The sequence below is a fragment of the Microtus oregoni genome, unplaced genomic scaffold, assembly GCF_018167655.1.
Source record: "Microtus oregoni isolate MIOR12 unplaced genomic scaffold, Mior012 000015F_ref0000493, whole genome shotgun sequence".
NCBI lineage: Eukaryota > Metazoa > Chordata > Mammalia > Rodentia > Cricetidae > Microtus > Microtus oregoni.
The window spans coordinates 12,424,393-12,448,884 of record NW_024543074.1 but is presented as its reverse complement, the minus strand read 5'-3'; the positions used below and the strand labels follow the sequence as shown (position 1 = coordinate 12,448,884).

General features: G+C 41.1%; 2 protein-coding genes and 1 pseudogene across 3 annotated transcripts in view; all 3 read right to left on the bottom strand.

Moving 5' to 3' along the window:
* The window catches only part of Brip1 (BRCA1 interacting helicase 1), a 126,093-nt gene extending 103,478 nt beyond the window's left edge, over window positions 1-22,615 (bottom strand). Inside the window, exons 1-6 of one of the 2 annotated variants that reach the window (XM_041665562.1) lie at window positions 22,492-22,615; window positions 19,140-19,257; window positions 13,774-13,885; window positions 8,937-9,107; window positions 3,112-3,239; window positions 397-513 (exon numbers count right to left, since the gene is read on the bottom strand). In XM_041665562.1, the coding sequence (XP_041521496.1) occupies window positions 397-513; window positions 3,112-3,239; window positions 8,937-9,107; window positions 13,774-13,885; window positions 19,140-19,232 (621 nt within the window). In that variant the 5' untranslated portion in view covers window positions 19,233-19,257; window positions 22,492-22,615. Of the gene's footprint in view, window positions 1-396; window positions 514-3,111; window positions 3,240-8,936; window positions 9,108-13,773; window positions 13,886-19,139; window positions 19,258-22,491 lie in introns of those variants that run through there. The other variant, XM_041665563.1, reaches the window with a different exon arrangement.
* Window positions 12,824-13,208, bottom strand: LOC121456977 (annotated as a pseudogene).
* Window positions 20,315-21,296, bottom strand: LOC121456976 (alpha-enolase-like). The gene has a single exon (XM_041665564.1). The coding sequence runs from the start codon at window positions 21,191-21,193 to the stop codon at window positions 20,555-20,557; it is 639 nt and encodes a 212-aa protein (XP_041521498.1). The 5' UTR covers window positions 21,194-21,296; the 3' UTR covers window positions 20,315-20,554.
* Window positions 22,616-24,492: the final 1,877 nt, after the last annotated feature.

Sequence of the window (24,492 nt, the reverse complement as noted above, 5' to 3'; positions counted from 1 at the left end):
CTCTGATCACTTTCTTTTTTTTTTTTTTTTTTTTTTTTTGGTTTTTCGAGACAGGGTTTCTCTGTGGTTTTGGAGCCTGTCCTGGAACTAGCTCTTGTAGACCAGGCTGGTCTCGAACTCACAGAGATCCGCCTGCCTCTGCCTCCCGAGTGCTGGGATTAAAGGCGTGCGCCACCACCGCCCGGCCTCTGATCACTTTCTAAAGGAGAAACTGAGATAGGGAGAAAAGGGTTTACCGTCTCTCACGTTAGTGAGCACAAATACAGTCGGATTGTTTAGGAATTTGAGCTCTTCTATCATTCAAATCATGCTACTCTTTCTCTACTTTCAAATGGATTTAGATTTAGAAAACTCCCTATTTTCCTTCTTTAAACTAAGCAAAGGCATAACACGTACATTTTGGAAAGAGGAGCTTGTCTTTCCTACAGGAGATCCGGGTTTTACTCTCTTTTCCGGGGCTGCTCGTGCATCCAAATGCTGGACGTCCTTTTCCAAACAATGACGTTTTCTCATCTACAAACACAGAATCAGATAAAGAAAAGCTTGATTGTGGATTTTTCTATCTTCTCTCTTCTTCCTTCAAAAGGCTATTTCTAATTAATAATAATAATATATTAAAAACCAACACAAAGCTGGGCAGTGGTGGTGCACGCCTTTAATCCCAGCACTCGGGGAGGCAGAGGCAGGCGGATCTCTATGAGTTTGAGACCAGCCTGGTCTACAGATGAGTTCCAGGACAGCCAGAAATACACAGAGAAACCCTGTCTTGAAAAACCAAAAATAAAAAAAACAAACAACAACAAAAACCTAACACAAATAAAAAGCTCATGACACCATTTAAGTCAAAGAGAACATACAGTAACAACTCTTGGATCCTAATCAAGTATTAACGCAGAAAAATTACTTAAAAACAAATTACTGTATTGCAATGATCTTCCAATAAAATTGGCACACCATGTAGACAATAAATTAGCATTACAGCAAAGCCAAACCACATACCTAACTGGAAAATACATTAATAATTAAGCCACATTCTATATTCCAGCTTCATTTATAATTGGTACTATTACAAAAAAATAAGTTAGTTTATTGTACTTCTAAAAACAAGGTTTAATTCTAGAAGGTGTTGGTAGATATTTAAACTATGCAAAACTAGATACAAGCAATTTAAGCATATCCATCTGAAAGTACTCAATTATCTACATAAAAGTGAAATGTTAATTAATAATCCCTCGTCTATATTTATAACTAAATGTATTAAATTCCCAATCCCCCTATCTTTGTGGCATAAATTTCAAGAAGACTGTGTTCCTCTACGAAAAGTATATTCCATATGAAGTAACTGGTAATTCAAGTCTTTAAATAAGTATTAGAACTATGCATGTCTTATCATGTATTGATCTTAAAAACTCAGTAAGTAGCCAGGCATATGGGTGCTGCATGCTTGCAATCTCAGCTATGCAGAAAGCCAAGGAAAGATCACAGATCTAAAACCAGCCTGGGCAACTCAGCAAAATCCGGTCTCAGAATAAGTGAGTGGACTATAAACTCAGCGGGACAGAGTATTTGCTTAGCATGCTGGAGGACAGGGGTTCAAGACTCGCCATGAACATACACCAACACCAAAAACACCACTAAAACAACATTAACCCCCAATAGATAAGAGTAAACTTTGTCACTATACTTACATTATCAAACCAATATTATCTACTGAAACACAATTAATAAAAACTCAGAGAGAAAAATTGGTGTCCAACCTGAAGACCCGAAAAGCAAAGCAGCCAGTCACTGGCTCCTACCTGGACCTCAGTCTGAAATTGGTGATCCAGCCTCCAGGAATCTCAGATTGAGACTGTTTGAGAACTGTTTCCTCCTGTTTTTTAATCCTCTCTAGGGCTGGGATTAAAGGCATGCACCACTGGATTGAAGGCATGCACCGCCCAGTTTCTATGGAAACTGGTGTGGCTATTGGGATTAAAGGTGTTTGTTACCATGGCCTGGTCTGTAAAACTGACCAGTAGTTCTGTTTTACTCTCTGATCTTCAGGCAAGCTTTATTTATTAAATTACAATTGAAATGCCACTATAATCTATAGTGTGAAAGGTATTTGAAGCAAAAGAAAATGCTATTATTGGGTAAAAAGCATTGAAGAGTTTTAAAAGTACAGTAATAGGGCCGGAGGGACAGCTTAGCAGTTAAGAGCACTTGTTGCTCTTGCAAAGGATGTAGATTCAGTTCCCAGCACCCACATGGTGGTTCAGAAGCATCCATAAGTCCCGTTCCTGGAGAGCTAATAACCTCGGCTGACCTCTGCTGGCACCAGGCACGCACACGGTGCACATACACACATGCAGGCAAAACATTCACACACATAAAATTAAATAAACAAAACTAAAATAAAAGTTTAAGTACAATATTCTTCAACACCATAGATATTAAGACTTTAACAATCAATATAAAATAATATGGCCCCTGTACAAGAATGGCACGAAGAGTCATAAGGCACCTGCATTTTTAACTCTCTCATATGCAAGATCTAGTTTAATTTTAAAAAAAAATCAAGCCTGGTCTACAAGAGCTAGTTCCAGGACAGGAACCAAAAGCTACGGAGAAACCCTGTCTCGAAAATTCAAAATAAATAAATAAATAAATAAATAAAATAAAATCAGATGAGAAAGCCAAAGATAAGCTGTTTGGGAAAAAAAGACCAGTGGGGGAGGGGGGCAGACGATGGAAGAGTGTCATTATGTTCAAAACATGTAATAACCATGCATAAAAATGTCATCATAAAACCCATTACTTTATGCAATGAATTATATTAACACTTTTTAAATTAATAATTCCGGAAGATTATAAAGTGGCTATATGTTTAGGATACGCCTTAAGCAAATACTTTCCTCCCAAATTCTTCATGCATGAGAAACACCATGCAGCTGCTTTACAGCAGTGCGGACAGACTGCTACACTAACAACTTCCTTTGTAAAATGAAAATGACCATTCACTTTGTAGCTATGACACAACTAACTATTCTCTACCAGTGCCACCAACTTCCTGTGCAGCTAGCCCTGACTAGGTAGCTAGATAATCTTAACAGCCAATAAACTGCTTACCTGCTGTGCGGTCTCTAAGGGGCGGATTCTTTTCTTCTCTATTTGAAAATCATCATCTTCACCTCGGTGCGTGGATGCCTGTTTCTTGGCAGATAACTTTGCAGCCAGAGTAGTTTTTTCAGGAGAGTCTTATTGTAAAAAGTAATTTTACAATAAGTATGGTATACTTATAACAAAAATATAATAAATAATTTATTCTATGCATCTTTTATTTTTTTTAAATTATTTATTTATTTATTTATTATGTATACAATATTCTTCCTGCGTGTGTGCCTGAAGGCCAGAAGAGGGCACCAGACCTCATTACAGATGGTTGTGAGCCACCATGTGGTTGCTGGGAATTGAACTCAGGACCTTTGGAAGAGCAGGCAATGCTCTTAACCGCTGAGCCATCTCTCCAGCCCTCTATGCATCTTTTAGAAGAAAACCAAGACTTATTACTATAAATTTCATAATACAATTTAAAACCTATGATTTTTTTTTCCATTGACTGATTGAGATAATGTCTCACTACATAGCCAAGGCTGGCCTGGAATTCACTGTGTAGATCAGACTAGCCTCAAACTCAAAGAAATCCACCTGCCTCTGCCTCTAAAATTAAAAATATACACCAAGACATCCAGCAAGGTTTTTTTTTTTTGAAAACTTTTTATCACCCTATTTATTTTTGCCATAAATACAAAAGCATTTCAAGAAACATAAATTTAGCATGAAACACCCAATTTGTTTTTCTCCTAGCCTCGTGATTTATGGCCATACTCTATTATACAGTTTAAGGAATACAACTGTCAGGGCTGGGAGTATGGCTCACTTGGGAGAGCAAAAGTTGCCTGGCATGTGAGCTGCTTTAATTTAAGTTCAATCTCTAATACAAAGTATCTTGACAAAATATGCAAATTGAGTCCTTCAAGACTCAATAAATGTTATTTCATTACTATGAAAACCTTAATGTTTCTTTCCTACTGAGCTTCATTATGTTCACAGAATAAGATTTATGTTTTAACCTCACAACCCTGAAAGCTCACTCTTACAACCATCAAAAACCTCTCAACTCCTAAATTATAAAAATTATTCCTAAAAAATGAACTTTAAAGAAATGCTCAGTATTACAAAGTTAATAATTTGTAGCTCTTAGGTGCAACATATTTGCCATTTTACTTCAAAATCCTTAAGGATAATTCCAATACTGACAAACACAGCATCCTGATTTCTGGAAACATGGCAAACATTTCCTTTTCCTCAATGTCTATACCACTATTTTCTCGCTATCCTATATATTGGTTTCATCATTTCCTATGTACCTTTTCTTTTTTAATTATTACTTATTAAAGTGCTTTATTAATTGTAATCATAGGCAATTCCAGGGATTATGTGAGGCAAGAATAAATAACAGAGACATTATTTGCCACTGAAATATTCTTCCACCTCGGATCATGCACAACACATTTATTTTAAATATAACCTCATGAAATAATCTCTGTATTTCATTAAATTTACTTTATTTTACACCAACTACACGAATGACTTTACTTTGATTGGCATTTTCTCATTTCCAATATCTTTTATTTTAACTCTTTTTATTTAATCTGTGTCGTTCGCATCATACATCCTGATCCCATTCATTTCCCATCCCTGCATATCTGCCCTCTGCCCTTGCAGTGCCTCCAAGAAAATTTAAGAGGAAAAAAGAAAAGAAAAAAATGGGGGGAGGATCTCATCATGAAAGCTGTCATGTGACACAATGAGTCACACAGTGAACCCTTCTGTCCCTGTGTCTTTACCTGCAAGTGTTCACTGCAGAGTCATTGGTCTGGTTTGAGGCCCTTGGTTTCTGCTACACTAATGATGCTGGGCCCTCACTGGAACTCCTCTTAGTTATCCTGCTGTTGCCCTGTGTTGTGGAGATCCCGAAGGTTTGGGTCGTGCAGGACCGGCCCCTTCACCTGCTCCAGCAGATCCACAGATAGGGTGGATATTGGAATGGGCCAACACATAACCCTGGTTATGGACCCAAGTAGTTACAGGGTTGGTCAGCCTAGCAGCTCTTCCTTGTCCTCACCACCAGGATCAGCTCTCCTGCATTGCTTTGGCAGTGATGGGGGCAGGGGATGAGGAAGTTCTTGCGCTTTCATGGTCCTAGGTCAGATCTCCCACCTGCCTCTGGCATTGATGGGGGCAGGGATGATGAGAACAAAAACACATCTCTCTTCCACCCAAGTCACCACATGGCAGGTGAGTAATGGGAACAGCTCTTCCATGTTCACAATATCAGGGCTGGCTCACCTCTGCCAATGGGGTTGGCTCTATTGTGCCGCTCAGGCAAGGTGCAGGGTCTGTTCTCCTAAGTGTTGCAGCTGGTGGTGGGCAGGGGCAGCTCTCCCACCCTTCTGACCTCAGGGCCAGCTCTCCCATGTGGCTCAGGTGTTGATGGGGGAGGGCCATCTCTTCCCTGCCCTTACCACCACATGATACTATGTACCTTTTTAAAGGTACGACCTTCCTCTGTTCCTCTACACAGTTCTCTCCACTTCTGTGGCCTGAATCCCTTTAACCTTTAATCTTACACTAAGACCACACAATGACCAGACAGCATGAAAATCAATGAAAGTGAAACAATGCCCTAACTGGAAAGAATTACAAACTACTTACTTACAGGGCAGAAAGATCTATGAAGCAGGTACAACAAATGTGAGCCTATAAACACAAAATGGAATCTATGCCATGTTTGGTGTGTATTTAATGGAAGAATGTGTGTTCACGCATGTGGATACCCATGTGTGCATACACACGTGTGCAGGTACACATATGTGCATATTCATGGAAGCCAGAAGTCAATCGAGTCTCCACTTTTTTTTTCCTTGATACAATGTCCCTCACTGAACCTGGAGCTCACTGATTGGCAAAGCTGATTAACAGCGAAGGTCCAGGGTTCCTGTCTTCAACTCCTCAATGCTCGAGTTAGATGTACACCATTGAGCACAGATTTTTTTTTAAAAGATATTTTACTATTTTCAATTGTGTACATGCACATGAATGTAGGTGCCCACAGAGGATAAACTGAACTCTGGTCTCCCGAAAGAGCAGTACTTGCTCTTAACCTCTGAACCACCTCTCCAGCCCACACTCAAGATTTTTAAGTGGGTGCTGGGGAATCGAACTCAGATCCTAATGCTTGCACAGCAAACATTTTAACAAACGAATGTTCTTGCTGGGCCCAGAATAGGAATAGCTTTTTAAAAAAATAATGATTTTAATAATGTTCAACAACAGGGATCAAAGTCCCAGATCTTCCATGATCCAGAAGCCTTTCCCCATAAAAGCCACTAAAAAACAAAAATTTTAAAGATAGAAATTTTCTTTATATACTATAATATGATGTTTATTGTCCTGTATTGAGGCTATTTGTGGGATTCTCCTCTGTATTCTGTGAATATCATTGGTTAATAAAGGAACTGCTTTGGGCCTATAGCAGAGCTATAGGGGAACAGAGCTAGGTGGGGAAAACTGAATGTTGGGAGAAAGGAGGCACAGTCAGAGAGAAGCCATGGAGCCACCGTGGGAGACAGATATGCTGAAACTTTGCTGGTAGGCCACAACCTTGTGGTGATGCACAGATTAATGGAGATGGGTTAAATTAAGATGTAAGAGTTAGCCAATAAGAAGCTAGAGCTAATGGGCCAAGCAGTGATATAAATAGTATGGTTTCTGTGTGATTATTTCGGGGCTGAGCCGCCGAGAACCAACAAGCGGCCCTCCTCACAACAGTTATTCTTACTTAGTACATGTCAGGCTAATTTTCTAAACTACATTATTGTTTTTTGGTGTAGTCCCTAGTCTTTTTTTTTTAGAGTTTCATTTATTTAAGCATTATGGGTATGAGCATTTTGTCTGCATATATGCATATGTACCACATGCATGCAGTGCCTGTAGAGGCCAGAAGAGGGTGTGGGATTCCCCTGAACTGGAGGTTATGCAAGGTTGTGAGTCACCACGTGGGTGCTAGGATTCAAGCCCAAGTCTGCAGGAGCCATCTCTCTGGCTCCTTATCTTCTGTTCTCCACAGTGTAGGAGCTTGCAAGTTCACCAAAGAGGTTGAATTGTTAAGGCACATAATTACAAAGAAGTTAGATATCTCCAAAATTTATGAAGAAATAAAGAAGGGTGGGGAAAATGAAAGAGACAACTCTCAGAAATCAGTACAAAAGACAAACCTATTTAAACAGGCAATCACTACAGGTGATATTCAAGAAACAATAAACATGTAAACTGTTCATTAGTCATGACATACAATCAATTAAAACTCCAGGCTGGGAGTGGGGGTGGCCCTAGGTTCAATCCATAGCACTATAAACAAGATAAAATAAAACATCAATGAGAATACCAAACATGCAAGAATGGTTCAAATTTAAAACAACTGGAAACATAAGGAGATAAAAGTGTTGAAAACCTCTGCCCACAAGCACACACCTCATGTTGTGAGTTTTGTTCCACACTATCTCAATAAAGCTAACAGGGCATGAGTCACATGAATTTTTTTGCTTCCTGTTGCATAGCAAGTTATATTTATACTGTGTCTACTAAACCTATTAACTATGCAATATTACTATCTGAAAAAAAGTGAAACTTAATTTTCAAATGCTTTATTTTAAAAAATAGCTAATTGATAAAAAAAATATAACAATCATGCTTTTAAGAAAAAAAATGGCATCAACAAATTTGTTCAGTAAAGAGTTAGCACAGACTTTTGATCTGAAAAGAATGCAGCATCCACACAGAGTATAATGAAGTAAGGTGTGCCTGCATTATTGAGGGAGACTAGAGTGAGGAGCACAAAACGGAAAACTGTTGGCATGGTCTACCACAGCTGATGTACATGCTATAACCATCCCATCACTAAGTATGTATACAACAGAAGGTGTCTATTTGTATTCAGACAAACAAGCAAGTCTCTGTCTTATTAAAGTGGAAACAACTCAATTATCTGACAACAGTAGAATAGATGACTACATCCTGATATATATTTATTTGCTTTTATATTATATTTGTATTATATATTTATGTTATATATTTTAATACAGGAAAATAATATACAGAAGAAAGAATAAAAGCAATAGATTCTCAACAATGCAATACCAAGTAAAAGACAGATATAAGACCACATATGTAATTCTGCTTCCATAAAGAAGCTAAGTTCATCAACAGTGACAGAAGACAACACAGAGAAAAGAAAAATGGGGGGGGGGGCGGGGTTTAACCCAGCAAAATACCTCAGTAATTAAAGTGAGAACACAAATGAAAAAGCTCAAAAGGTTCTGAGCAGTTAATGTTATGGTAAAATTATTCCATTAGGGGCACAGTGTTCAGTTCAAAGCACATTCCTTGACATGCATGAAGCTTGAAGTTCCATCACCAGCACCAAAAATAAATAAATTCAATTTAAAGGATTTCAGAGAGGTTCAGTGCATAAATGCATGTGTGCCCGAGACATGTAACCTGAGCTGGACCCACATGGTGGAAGGAGCGAACTGTCACCAGCGAGCTGGCTTCTGGCAACCACCCTAGTGCTGTGGCACACACACCCGCGCTCTCTCTCTCTCTCCCTCTCTCGCTCTCTCTCTTTCTCTCTCTCTCTCTCCTTCCCCGCACCCTACACAAGATAAATGTAATTAAATAAAAAATTCCAGGGGGACTGAAACTCCAGTCGCAGGGCCTTTGAGGCCATCAGGCACACACAGGGAACACAGACACACATTTCAGACAATGTAGTAATAACTAAGGAAGGAGCCAACACAGATTGCAACCGACACAAGCAGAATACAGTTTACCTTGGCAGGGTGATGAGGGGCCGTTTCTCTCTGGCGGTGTGCTTGGACTATGGAAGTGAGGTGAAGTGCCTATGTCCGTGCCACTGTAAGGAAAACTCTTCGAGTGGCATGCACAACCACATGACGACGGCATCTCAGGCTTTTTGTTCAAGCCCCCATCCACTGGCTTTCCTAGGGAAAAAACCCTCTGTTTACAATATAACTAACAAAGAGCACTTCTCCTTTCAGCTAGAGTGAGCAACCACCTCAGTTCAACAAGGACTGGAAGTTTCCCTGGTCACAAGATTAAATGAAGAGATACAATCTACCTGAACCTTATCTACAGTGTCGAGTCAGGACAGAAGAGAAAAGCAATTCCTGCAATGTTTTCAGAAATGTTATCAGTGTATAAACTATAAAGGCATAATAATGAAGATTAATAATGTAATTAAAAGCACCAATCTTGTATTTATTTACATCCAGATTTACTTAAAAACCAAGCAAAAGTATTGAGATAAAGATGAAAAGTATATGCTTCATTACTGCTATCTCCCTAAATGAAGAATTTGAAATTTCAGTATCCTAAATAATATATGTTTATTATATATCACAGTCCACATTATCCTTATTTTTTATTTCTTTCTTAGTTTTGTTGAGACAGGGTATTTCTACAAAGCCCTGGCTGTCCTGGAACTCACTAAGCAGAACAGGCTGACCTCAATCTCACAGAGATCTACTTGCCTCTGCCCCGAGTGCTGGGATTAAAGATGTGAGCTACAACATCCAGTTTCACGTCATACTTCTACTTCAAATAGAAGTATTCAGGTGTGGCGACGTGGCCCACACCTTTAGTCCCAGCACTCAGAAGGCAGAGGCAGGTGGATCTTTGGGTTTGAGGCCAGCCTGGTCCACAAGAGTTGCAGGACAGCCAGGTTTACACAGGGAAACTCTTATCTCAAAAACAAACAAAAAATTAAATCAAATCAAATAGAAACATTCAATCACCTACACATTCTGATAAAAGTATCAAAGTACATTTTAAGACAATATTCAAATTCAATAAAAAGGTAATTAAAATACCTAAATATAATTTTTTTAAATTACAATACAGGGGCTGGAGAGCTTAGCAGTTAAGGGCATTTGCTGCTCTCCCAGAGGATCCCAGTTCAGTTCCCAGGACCCTCAGAGCTGCGCACAATCATCTGCCACTCCAGTTCCAGATGGTCCAATGTTTTCATCTGGGCTGCTCAGGGACCAGGCATGCAGGTGATGCATAGACATGCAAGAAAATACACTCACCCACATAAATAAAAATAAACACTTTTTAAGAAAATTACACTGTGTGCCCACATACATAACTCATGTACTTTTAACAAGCTAACATTAACAAGCATGGTTATGCATACCTGTAATCCCAGCATTCAGAAGGCTGAGCTAGGAGGACCTTAAGCTGAAAGTCAGCCCAGACTACATAGCAAAACCCTGCCTCAGGGAAAAAAAGGCAAACATAAAGACGTACTATATACATGTACAAAAATCTTAGAATGAAACCCATTATGTATAACTAACACATGCTAATAAAAAAAAAGAAAAAGAAACCTGAAGTGGTGGTGCACACCTTTGATCCCAGCATTCAGGAGGCAGAGGCAGCTGGATCTCCATGAGTTCAAGGCAAGTTCAAACATGTTCCTGGATAGCCAGGGCTACACAGAGAAAGCCTGTCTCAAGGAAACAAACAAAACAAAGAAAGAAAGAAAGAAAGAAAGAGAGAAAGAAAGAAAAACAATGTTTTAACTATACTAGTGACACTGTTTACACATTTGTAACACATTGACATTTCCCAGGTAACTGTCATTAAATTTCAATTATTAACTAGAAATGTCGATTTCCCCCAAAGAATGTCTCCAATAATAACCAAAATGGACAGTCAAAAGATCATAGAGCCGGGCGGTGGTGGCGCACACCTTTAATCCCAGCACTCGGGAGGCAGAGGCAGGTGGATCTCTGAGTCCAAGGCCAGCCTGATCTACAAGAGCTAGTTCCAGGACAGGCTCCAAAGCTACAGAGAAACCCTGTCTTGAAAAACAAAACAAAAAAGGATCATAGAATGTACTTTTTGACGCATATTTCACCGTTTGTCTGTGGTGATGTGAAGCGGCACACACACCATGGCGTGTGTAGGAGTCAGCTTTCTCCCTCCACTCTGTGGTGCCAGTGATGGGACTCAGGTCATCAGGGCAGTAGTGAGCACTGAGCACGGGGCAATCCTGCACACTCCTTGTTACTGAATTCTATCAGTGACACCAACATTTCTTTTTTATTAACTTATTAACTTATGCTACCGTGTGCATGTGGAGGTCAGAAGACAAACTACAGGAGTTGGTTCTCTCTTTCCACCAGATGGCTTCTAGGAATTGAAATCAGGTTCCAAGCTTAGAGGTCAGCCTTTTACACTGAACCATCTTGTCGGCCCAGATACTTCCTTTAATAATGCATCCATACCTATACACACACCTGTGATTAACTTCACATTTTTCTAATTCTTTAGGTTAGACTTATCTATTTATATACCTGAAAAATATTCAATACTATATTTCAGATTTGTGATTAAGATTACAAAGTCCTAGTCAGGCAGTGGTGACACATGCCTTTAATCCCAGCACTTGGGAAGCAGAGGCAGGCAATCTTTGTGGGTTCGAGGCCAGTCTAGTCTACAAGAGCTAGTTCCAGGACAGCCAGGGTTGTTACACAGAAACCCTGCCTCGAAGGAAAAAAAAAAAAAAAAAAAAAAAAGACTGGAAAGATGGCTCAAAGTCAAGAGCGCTTCCTGCTCTCTCAGAGAACCCAAGTTTAGTTTCTAGAATAAACATGGAGTGGTCAAGAACCCCGTCACTCTAGCTCTGGGTCCTCTAGCACTGTGAGCAGCTTACAGAAACCCATGCATAAACAATTGAAAATGAAAATAAATCTTTAAAAAAAATTAAAGTTTTTCATCAAATATTAATAGCAATTTTGTCTTTGCCCAGATGATGTCACACTTTAATAAAAAACAATCATACAGAAGCTCTTATGAGCAAAAACATGGAACACTTTTTTATAGACTTTACCTCAAAACCTAGTTTTTACAAACTGAAACATTAATTCTGGGACTCACCATTGGAAAAGGGTGAGGCGGGAATCAGCACCCCAATATCTTTTGTTATATGGGTGTATACACTTTTATTTATTTTCTGGAAGTTCTGGGTACTGAACCCTGGACCCTGCACATGCTAGGGAAGTGTTATATCACTGAGCTACACCCTAGCATAGAACTCGAGTTTGGATTTGTAAGGTGGATTCTTGCAATATTCCAGGCTTCCTTAATGCTTCTGACTCTCTCACCTCAGTTTCCTGAGTGAATTCCTAGGGATGCAGGAGCACATGCCGAATCAGAGCCAAATTTATCTTTTGAGAAAAGGTCTCACTGTGTAGTTCTGATAACAATTAAGGTAATGGGACATGACAGAAATTCATACAATCATTACAAGAAGCTTCTATTTATCTGGTATTCAAACAAGGGAGCAACAGGTATCTTTTATTTACTTATTTATTTAGAGCTAGGGTCTTGCTACATAGTCCAGGCTGGTCTTTAACTCACTATACTCCTCCTCTTCAACCTCCCCAGTACTAGGCTTACTGGCATGAACCACCACTACACCAGTTTTATGTGGTTTTTTTTCTTCAAATAGTCTACATTTTACTGTTATAAGTCAGATAAACAAATATATTTAAGGATATGTTCAAGCAATTAGTATATGTATCAACACCACCAGAGCTCCATGTCCTATTTCTTAGATACAAATCATCATCTTGGTATTTTCTTTTTTTTTTTTTTTTTTTTACAAGAGCACAAATCCACTTTTATTTATTTACTTTTCACTGGTTTAAATCCGAGATGGGTACAGCATCACACGGATTCTGTGTCCAATGGCTTTTGCAGGAAGGTTGCTTCAGAATTTGGCCCGGACCATGCCACTGTTTCCATGGGCCCGAGTTACTTTCCCCCAGATCACTCTGGTTTTGTTTGGTTTGCCTCCAGGTGTCACTGTTTTGTTCTTTGCTTTATACACATAAGCACATCTCTTGCCCAAGTAGAATTCAGTTTCATCTCGGGCATAAACGCCTTCAATTTTAAGGAGAGCCGTGTGCTCTCTCTGGTTCCGGAGACCTCGCTTATAGCCAGCAAAAGTGGCCTTGCACCACAGCCTTCCAGACATACTGTCCTTTAGAAGTTCTGTTCCCAGCAGGCCTCCACAGGCACCAAGATGGCCGAAAGAGGAAGGCCCATCTTGGTATTTTCATAGGAACTCTGAGCATTTAAAATGTTCACATACACCCTGCATGATCAAATAAAAGGACTAAATTATGTTAATATTATTTAAGAATTAATTTTAATTTATTTGACTTCTTTTGGAAGACTTAAAATGTTTTATTTTGGGAGGAGGTTGCTCTATAGCCTTGGCTGGCCTTGAACCTGCAGCAACCTTCTTGCCTTTGGCTCCTGAATGCTGGAATTATATATGTGCACAGCCATGCCTGGCAGAGGAGATGCATCTTGAAGAAATGTCTTGACAGAGATTATTTAAATCACTTGGAAAAATGTCTGAACCAGTCTAGATACAGTGTACCATATTACCTGGGGCTGGCCTGACCGTAGGGCAGGTGAAGGCACACTCGCCACTCAGCCTGATGACCTGAGTTCAATACACCAGACCCGTATGGAGGAAGGAGAAAAGTGGTTCCTGCAACTTGTCCTCTGCGTCCATACGATAAGCACACACAAAATATAAACATACCAGTTTTTATAAGAACTACTTGCCAGTAAAAGACTGTTGCCATGCTAACGCAGAACAAAGTAAGGCTAAGCTTTTTCCACTTCCTGTGGGACTCTCCAACAAACAGTGCTGCTCACTGTTCAGTCCTCTGACGATCTGTGGACAAAGAAACCAGCTTTAAAAAAGAAAACAATAAAGGATGACTTTATCAGCTCTCTCCATAGAATAGGAACACGATAGAATAGCACAGAAGACTAAGGAGGCACTCTAGCAGATAAGAGACGGCATGAGGAAGAACTAGATTTTGCTAAATCTAGACTCATTCCTTTACTTCTCCCTAAAAACCTGCTGGTTTTACCAGGATATTAAATAAGCAGCTTGTTGTAATAAGGGGCAGCGGGCTACGTTCCTGGCACCCGGCCGCCCGCACGGCTAGCTTTATATCCGAAATAATTACACAGAAACTGTATTCTTTTAAACACTGCCTGGCCCATTAGTTCCAGCCTCTTATTGGCTAGCTCTTACATATTGATCTAACCCTTTTCTAATAATCTGTGTAGCCCACGAGGTGGCTTACCAGGGAAGATTTTAACCTGTGGCTGTGTTGGGTAAGAGAATCATGGCGACTGCCTGACTCAGCTTCTTTCTCCCAGCATTCTGTTCTGTTTACTCCACCCACCTAAGGGTTGGCCTATCAAATGGGCCAAGGCAGTTTCTTTATTAATTAACCAATGAAAGCAACAGATTAGAAAGAAATCACTCCCACATCATTTCCCCTTTTTCTGTTTAAACTAAAAAGAAGGCTTTCATTTTAACATAGTAAAATTACATATAGCAAAACAGTTATCAAGCAAGAATTACAGTTACAATATTCAGTCCCTCTTCAATCCCAAGCCTGTTGATAAGAGATATTTCAGAGTTTCTGTCTCAGGTCAGGAGCCATGAAATGGGACAGAATAAGAATAATTATATACTTGATAAACTTTGCCTTTCCTCATATCTGTGTCTTTCTTTATATGTCAGTATATGTCTTTGTTGTTAATGTTTAAATTTCCCATAACAAACAACAACTTTTCCTACAGTAATCTTTGAAGTTTCCAGGATGAAGATGGGGCCCCACGACATCAACTCAATCTGGTTATTATGACGTCATGAATATTTATTTTTTTTTAGCGCTAAAATTAGACCTGTTTTTTGGTACCAACTGCACGAGACAATTTCGAATGGTGCACATTTTTGACAACACTCTGGCTGGACCTTCTCAAAACGCTCAGAGACTAGTTACAATTTTCTTAGGTCAATGGTTAATTTGGGAATTTTACCATCATTTACTTTCACAAGACCCCCTAAGAAGAACGCCGCCCCCATGTCAGCTAGAAGCAATTTTAGAGGTCGATGTCCCCTCTCCCAACAGAGTTTGCCCTCAGGGTTAGGGACATCATTTAGTGGTTGGTTTAGGTTGAGGGGATGGGGGATTTATTTTATGGAATTAGGGGCATTTTTTTTTAAAAAAAAGGGGGGGGATTAACTGGTTTGATGGGATGATTGGTATTTGTGAATTACTATTTTTAGAAAATTGTATTGGTACTGTTTCTTGTATATTGATATATTGAATATTGAATGTGAGTGTTCCTACCTCTATTTTTGTATAAGAGTATGCTTATAACTTTGTCTATATTGTATTGATACATCTACCATATTACAATGTACATTTCTACCTCTGATACTATTTATATAATAACATTGTTTACATTTGTTATGTAATGACATTGTTTACAGTTGAAGATCATTGTCTTCATATATTGCACAGTTGTTTATTCTCTTAGTCTTCAAGTTAGGTAGGTATTGAGAATTAATCAGGTCTTTTAGATACATAGAGATTATATTTAGTATAGATAGTATAATCTTCAGCCTCTTCTAAGAACTGTAGAAAATGGCCTTTAATCTAACCTAGAATTCTGTGCCAACGAGACACAATCACTCCTGGCGACACCACTCTACTCCTGAGAGAACGTTGAGCACCAAAGACACTCCACTGGGAGCTTGTCTTCTTGGCAAAACTGGCCTTTGGGTTAAGAAAAGCACATACCTCAACTACTGACTAAGATACAAAATATCCATAAGTGGATGAAACAGGATTGTCTTATCTTGCCAAGACAGGGTAGGATAGTTCTAAGAAAGTTCCTTGCCTTTAATAATGGTATGTCAGTTATGTTAGGCCTTAGCCAAAGTTGGTTGACTCAACATTGCAAACGAGACTTTGGGTGATTGCCCAGGTAGTCAGTTGTCTCTGTCATTTGTTGCACATTTTGGATATCTCTCGTTTATTAAGTAATATTAACTCCCTTCTCAGATCTTTGATGGAGTTGAAGATTATATAATTGTAGTTACTCTCTACATTATTTAGACTCCTTGAGATAGAATGTTTAACAAAACTTTTGTTCTCAATATTGTTTGTTATATTTATTATTTGTTATTATTGTATATAGTTGTATTTGGTTTAGTTCTGTCTTATTTAGACAAAAAGGAGAGATGTAGCGATTGCCCAGCCCCTTAGAGGGCGTGTTTGCCTCGGGCTAATGTTTACATATAAATCTGGCGAGCGTGAGCCCCACCACTCTCTTTTTTGTATTTCCTGCTCATCGCTGGATCCCTGGTGTTGTAAGCTATCCCTTCATTAAAATTTGCTGTTTCATATTAAGCTAGCCTGGTTATTACACCGATTACAGCAGCTTATATTTAATTATACAAGCACAAATTGTTTCTATAAAGCTGTTTGTGCTGGAGAGGTGGCTCAGCATTTAAGGGCAGTTGTTGCTCTTGCAGAAGATTCAGGTTCAAGTCCCATACCCACGTGGCAGCTTACAACCACCTCTGACTCCAGTGCCTGGTGGTGGCGCATGCCTTTTAATTCCACCACTTAGGAGGCAGGGGCATGTGGATCTCTGTGAGTTCAAGGCCAGCCTGGTCTACAGAGTACCAGGACAGGCCCCAAAGCGACACAGAGAAACCCTGTCTCAAAAAAAAAAAAAAAAAAAAAAAAGAGGAGGAAGATGGGAAGATGAGGAGGAAAAGAAAAAAGAATTAAGTTAGAGAAAAAATAAAAATATAAAAGGAAGATGGCCAAGTCCACTAAGTCCATCACTAAGCACATACTCCAAACCCTTCCTACACAAACATAGGAAATATGTAAGAAAGTTCAAAGTAGCATTTTTGCTAATTCCAAGAGACTATGAGCAACCTAAATACAACCAGCAGGAAAATAGACAGGTTATGATAGCCATACAATAAAATGCCAGGCTGAAATTAAAATGATTTAACAACCAATGAGGACATACATTAAATATAATTTTACAATAAAAACAAAACCAGACAAACACTTGTTAGGGATCCAGCTCAGCAGAGGGCAGCATCATGAACCTCTGTCACCCCTACCACTGTTCAAGTTTCATTTCTGTGCTGTGATAGAATACTTTCACAGAAACCAGCATAAGGGAAAGGGAATTTATAGTCTATGGACAATTCCAGGTTATAATCCATCAGAGCAAAGACATCAGAGTAGCAGGGGCTTAAAGTAACAAGCTGTATCCATAGTCAAGAGCAGAGAATGAACACGCATATTCATTTCTTTGTGCTGAGGTCTATATTTCCACCCTTCACAGTTAAGAACCCTCTGCCTAAGGAATGGTGCTGCACACAGTGGGATGGGTCTTCTCACATCAGTTAAGACAATCCCCCACAGGGCCTGGAGAGATGGCTCATCAAGCAAGAACTCTCGCTGTTCTTACAGAACACTTGGGTTCAATTCCCAGCACACAGCATGGAAGCTCATAACCATATGTATTTCCACTTCCAGGGTAACCAATACCTTTTTCTGGCCACCTCAAACACGTATATACATTCAGGCAAACAACTTACACACACACACACACACACACACACACACACACAAAAGACAGTATCTCACAGAAATGCCCATAAACCCAATGTAGACAATTCTTGATTGAGATTCTTTCCCTGGGTAATTCTAGGTTGTCAAATTGATGATTAAAGCTAACTATCGCAATCGATAGTACAAATTCTAATCAGTATTAATAATAAAAGCCCAGAGTCAGATATAGGGTTAATGCTGGAGATCAGAGAAGCAGAGCAGCAACTACTAGAGAGACCTTTTACCTCTACCAATGCTGACCGAAGGGGCAATCCTGTCCTCAGACTTCATCTCCCGATACACCTGTCTCCACCAAACCTCAAACTGCACTGAGCTCCTGTCTCCTTCCACCTTAAACTCCTCTCTCCATCCAGCCCTATTGCTCTTGACTCCACCTCCCTAGTGCTGGGATTAAAGGCGTGGGATCCCAAGTGCTGGCATCACCTTTGTGTGAGCTCTGTTTCTCTTTTAGACAGATTCAATCTTATGTAGCTCAGCGTGGCCTTGAACTAACAGAGATCCCTCTGCCTCTGTCTCCTGAGTCCTGGGATTGTGTGTTAACACCACTCCCTGGCCTCTAGTGGCTTAGCTCTGCACTCTGCTCTTCAGGCAAGTTTTATTTGTTAAAACACAAACAAAATATCACTACAACAATCGCTGAAAAAAGTTCTAACAAAACAAAACAAGAAGATGTACAATATGTCATTCACAAAGTCTAAACATATGTAAAACAATCTATGTTATTCAGAAAATGAAAATTACATCCACACTAAACATGCAAACTTTATTATTCCCTAAACATCTAATGCATAGTTAAAAAGATTACAATTATTTACATAGCATTTATATCAAGCATAGAAAGCAATCTAGAAATTATTTAAGAGTATATTGGAATTTACTTATAAAATATATGCAAATAGTGCACCATTTTACATAAAGGAATTGCACATCTACAGATTCTGTTATCCAAGGTGGGTCTTAGAACCATTCACCAAAATAGACTGAGATCAAAGAATGTCAGTTCACAAGCCATATAACAAGCTATCCTGAGGTACACACACCTGTAAGCCCAGGACTAAAGTGGGCAGAGATAAGAGGATATATAGGGCTTGCAGGCTGCCAGCCTAGACAAAAGCAACACCAAAAACACAAGTTCCAGGTTTATCATGAGACTATGCCTCAAAAGAAAAAGGTAGAGAATGACTGAGAACATTCAACATATACATTCTCTCTTCTCTCTGCTGCACACATACAGAATGAAATCAAAGCTGCAAAGGAGCTGAGAATATCCTTATATCCTAACCAAACATAAAGAGCTTAGGAGTTTTTGGTAGGATGTTCCTAAAAGGAAGTGCTCCTCCAAACGAATCCAACAGACATTAACCACCATTTTGCACCCGGGAAGAGCAACTTCAATGGGTAGCTGGAATCCTAAGTTACAGCATCTTACTAAAGACTTAACTACTGTAGAATACTTACAGAATTCATCATAGCAAGCTGTGCGGGATAAGCTTTGCAAGGAAAGAGAATCTTCACCCCACCAATGGTGTATTCAGATGACACTGAGGACATTCTGCTTTCTCCCCGTGATACTTCACTGAAACAGAAACAATACGATCAATACTGAGGGGCTGAAGAGACAGCCCAACAAGTTAAGAGCACTTACTGCTCTTCAGGAGGAAACAAGGTGGATTCCCAGCACCCACACCAGGGAGTTTACAAACGCCTGTAACTCCAGTACCGAGGTATCTCATACCCTTAACTGGTTTCTGTAAGAAGCTGTATTTACTTGGCACACTTGTATTTACACACACGCACACACACGCATTTATAGTTTAAGTATTAAAATAATGTCATTCAACAAAAGCCAGGCAATTAGCAATAGAACAGAAGTCTGATTAAAAACTGGGATTAATAAGCATGTATACAAAAATAATAAAAGCAAAAAAAATATTTTTAAAAACAGGGTTTCTTTGTGCAACAGTCTTGGCTGGCCTGGAACTTACTGTAGACCAGGCCGATCTAGAACTCTGAGATCCACCTGCCTTTACTTCCTGAGTGCTGGGATTAAAGGCGTGCACCACCACTGCCCGGCTGCAAAAAACTTCTTAGTCTTATAAATAAATCACAGGGTCAAGATCATGCACTGGAGTCCGACCAACCTGGCTGGATTGTCACTCCAACTCCATGATGTATTAGTTATGTGACTTTAGGTAAATCACTTAACTTTTCTAGAACCCCACCTCCTCAGGTACAAAATAAGAACAGTAATAGAATCACCCCTGTAGGACTGCTGTACAGGCTAAATAAAAAATGTAAAATAATGTAAAAACATACAGTACGTGGCAGATGAACAACTTAGATCCCACAGAATCAACTTAAGAAACAGATTTGTGAAGCAGCTCTGCTATTCCACAGCCCACTCCTATCTCGGGCTTCTACACTTCCTAACACAGAAGAGAGGAGGTACAGACAAGCAGGCAAGAGGCAGGGGTGGTAGCTCTGACCTATCATTTTACTTCTTTTTTTTTTTTTTTTTTTTTTTTTTCTTAGGGGACCCTGATTTGCTCCATCCACTCACAGGCAGGGCTTATGGGTCACTGAGGCTTTTATTCTACATGTAGAACCGCTGGGGCAGGGGTCTTTCCTGTGGCCACCCTAGAGATTGCACTGGGCTCCAGACACTAGCTTGGAAGTGAGGTGACAATGATTCGGACCAGTCACATGATTACAAAGCTGGGGTTCCCAGCAGGGCTCCAGGTGGTCGGGCGGACTGAAGACATCTAAGGAAGCAGTGGCATGGGAGGGGCAAGCACTGGGCCGGCCTTGAGCCGCCTTGGCGACGTCAGGGATGGGGTGTAAGCAGCTGGTGGCTCCAGGGATCTGCATCCACTTTACTTGGCCAGGGGGTTCCTGAAGCACCTGCCGGCAAACTTGGCCTTGCTGCCCAGCTCTTCCTCGATTCTAAGAATCTGGTTGTACTTGGCCAGGCGCTCGGATAAACTGGACGCCCCCACAGGGAGGATCATGAACTCCTGCATGGCGAGCTTGTTGCCAGCGTGAGACCCGCCGTTGATCACATTGAAAGCTGGGACTGGCAGGATGACTTCAGCGTTGCCAGCCAAGTCAGCAATGTGGCGGTAGAGGGGCACCCCCTTTTCTGCAGCACCAGCTTTGCAGACAGCCAGGGACACTCCCAGGATGGCATTGGCACCGAATTTGGATTTATTCTCGGTGCCGTCCATCTCGATCATCAGCTTGTCGATCTTCTCCTGCTCCACCACATTCAGTTTCTTGCTAACCAGAGCAGGTGCGATAGTTTTATTGATGTGCTCAACAGCCTTTGAGACACCCTTCCCCAAGTAGCGGGTCTTATCATTGTCACGGAGTTCCAGGGCCTCATAGATGCCAGTGGAGGCACCGCTGGGCACGGCAGCCCGGAAGAGACCTTTTGCGGTGTAGAGATCAACCTCAACAGTGGGATTCCCACGGGAGTCAAAGATCTCTCGGGCGTGGACCTTGAGAATAGACATGGCTTGTTTCTGGCAGTCGGCGTGCCGTAGAGGAAGAGCGCAGAGGTTCCTGCACACACCCTGGAGAGCGTTCAGGAGAGTCGTGCGTGCGACCCGGGAGCTGAGCTGGTCCTATCATTTTACTTCTACGGTCTAAAATTCTTCTCTGCAGTAATATCTAATTCTTAAATCGTTGTGGGAAAATATCTTTCCACAGTAATTCTTTCAATTTTGTAATCAGGAGCCACATGACATGTGGGAAGTTGGGGGACAGTGGGCGGGAGCCAGAGGAGGTTCCCTCCTTCCACCCTGTGCCTCTCAGGAATTAAACAGAGGTCTTTGGCCTTGATTGTGTTTTCATCTGCTGAGCCAGCTCCCTGCCTGGGCCAGCACAGCAATTCTGAAGTCAGATAACTATAACGGAAAGAAAATGGATATGAACGCCACTGTTCGCATCACCTAACCTCTCAGACACTTTTAACGACGGAAGAATTTTCGCAATTGTGAAAAAAAAAATATGGTAAATTCAGCCCGGGAATGGAGATGGATAAGACAGATGGTTCAACAGATTAGGAAGTCAATAATAACTGTAACCATTGCCTCGGTGCTCCAAAAGAATCATTACTCTAAGATACTTTCCAGTTCTAATAGTGTTCTGTCAGACAAGACTTGCAAAAAATCAAGCAACCATCAGCCAACATTCCAGCGGGCAGTACTAATTGGACTCGGCGGGTGGGTGGGGCAACAGGAAGGTGGGAGAGGGCGTGTGAAGAGAGAGGTCCAGGTGAGTGTGAAGGGCGTACTGGGGATGGATATGGCCAAGACACACTGTCTACAGGTAGGAAACTGTCCAAGAATTAAAAAAAAGATTCCTATGAAAAGTATCCAACCACTGATTCTATCTGTAAACCTCTGAGGCTTCGTGGGACTCTGTTTTACTAAAATGAACCTGGATGCTAATCCATGCCTGCAGCTGTGGCAACATTCAAACCATGAGAGCCTCCCATGAAACAAACTTCCGGATGTGGTGGGGCAGATTTTTGACTCCCAACAATCACGAGGCTGAGTCAGGAAGATCTCTGCGAGATCGAGGCCAGCCTGGTCTACGTAGCGAGTTCCAGGCGAGCCGGAGCTGCAGGGTGAGATTCTAAGATCCTATCTCTTTAAAATAAAAAAAAAAAATCTGTCTCCCGCCAAGAAGAACTGCGGGGGCCGGGCTGGGGCTACTTCCACGCCCGCCTGCGTTCACAGAAGGTAAGGACTGGGTCCCTGCTCCTCAGCTTCCCGTCCCCACTTCCCCAGGCTCCCAGCTCTCTTACAGCCAAGGATGCCCCGGGCCGAGGGATTTGGTCACCCCGAAGGTCCCGAGAGCCCGCTAGCGCCGAACTGCAGGCGCCTGCCCCCCGCCGACATGCCCACTCGCCTGCGGCTGGCTCCAGTTCCGGGACGAAAGGAAATGTTGGCGTTCGAGGAAAGTCCGCGAGCAGGAAGTCTCCCCAGGCGGCTGCTAGGGTGCTGCCAGGTGCCCGGCACGGCCACTCCTCCCTCAGCAGCTCAGCCGCTCCACAGGTACGAATTCGCGCCTCCCGCCCCTCGGCTCCCGGGGCCCAATCGCCTGTCGAGACCAGCAAGTAAACAGCCAATCATCATACGAAGTCGACTCTGTAACGCCCAATGAGAGCCTGCGAAATAAGAAGAGCCCTAAAGTACTTGGCGGCACCGGAAGGCGATCATCTCCACGAGAAATACTGGAACAGATCATGCAGGTTTGCTTGAAAGAAAACTTGTACCACTTTTGATTTGACCTAGACCGTCAGTTCTCTGATGACTGGAAGACTAAGTTGCAAGGGTCGGCGACCAACGAAAAGGAAACATTTTTTTCATAGTTGTCTTAGCACTTTACAATTAGTAAATCCCCCAAGGTTACAGCATCTAAAGACGGGGGCGGGCGGAAGGGGAAGCAAACTGCGAGAATTGCCACAACTCTACCAAAATAAGTAAGGTCACATGGCATCTGGTACAGTATTCCGTGATATTCAAGGCTTTCTCGGTTATTAGAATCTGCGGTGGGTAATCTCTTCAGATCACATCGACCTAACACTAAGGCTTACGGACCTAACATACCATTTTATTCCTTCCCAAGAGGTACAGTTTCTTGAAATCATGCCCTTGAGAAGTTAATTTTTTGGCCATTAGATGTTTTATTATTATATTTTTTATTATATATATATATCATTACATATTGTTATTTGTAGCCTAAACTTGATTCAGCTACTAGTGTCCCTCAAAAGGCAAAGCCGTGAGGTTGTTCTCGAGGAGCAAGAGAAGACTGGTCGTTAGTCTTTTTGGTTTTTCATCTTCCTAAAATGATAGAATTTGTGATCGTAAAATATAAAATGTACCTTTGACCTAGTAACTGAAAGTGATAATTCCTATTGACAAGTGTCTCTTTGTAACACTAAAAAATTATATAGTCCTTAGTCTAGTAGAGAGTTGATTTATCAGTTCAATAGATGAATAAATCATATCAATAAAATGATAAGAAAAAATGAAATTGCTTCCAAGAAAAAAAATGCGCTGTGAAATTGTTTTAAAAAGCAGACTTCCGGAGCTGAAGAGGTAGATCAGTGGTTAAGAGCATGCGCTGCCCGTAAAAAGGACCCAGGTTTGATTCTTAGCACCCATATGGTGGCTCACAACCATCTCTAACTCCAGGTCTTAGGGTTCCACAGACCTCTTCTGGCCTCTACTGGCACTGTACATACACATAAAAAGAAACCTCAAAAAAAATAAACTAAAACAAAAAAAGCAGATTCCAACTTGTGCTAGACATGAAGTAGTATGATAGTACGTGTGTCAAAGATGGAGTGATTCACTCTTAGAATAATGAGCTAAGAAGCATTCATGAAACCCTTTAGATACCTCCAGATTGCTACCTTCCTCTCCTTGGTTCTTTGTTGGTGCTGCGGAACATCAAACACAGGGCTTACACATGCGCAGCAAATGTCTGAGCAGTGATCTACATCCCCAATCCTCCTAATCTTTTCTTCTTTTTCTGAAACAGGATCCTTTCTATGTAACCCTAGCTGGCCTAGAGATCCCAATGTAGACCAGGCTTACCTTGAACTCACAGAGGTCCTCCGTGCCTCTGCCTCCCAAGTGCTGGAATTAAAAGCACTTGGTACCGTGTGCAGCTAAACGGGCTTTCTTTTCTTTTTTTCTCTCTTTCTGTCCTTAGTTCTTCCTTTCTCTCTCCTTCTGCTTCTCCTCCCTCCCACCCCGTTCTCTCTCTGGAGACTATGTATTCCTGCCTCCCAGGT

Excerpts from the sequence above, each read along its gene's own strand:
- LOC121456976 (XM_041665564.1), bottom strand. The coding sequence starts at position 21,193 with ATGTCTATTCTCAAGGTCCACGCCCGAGAGATCTTTGACTCCCGTGGG.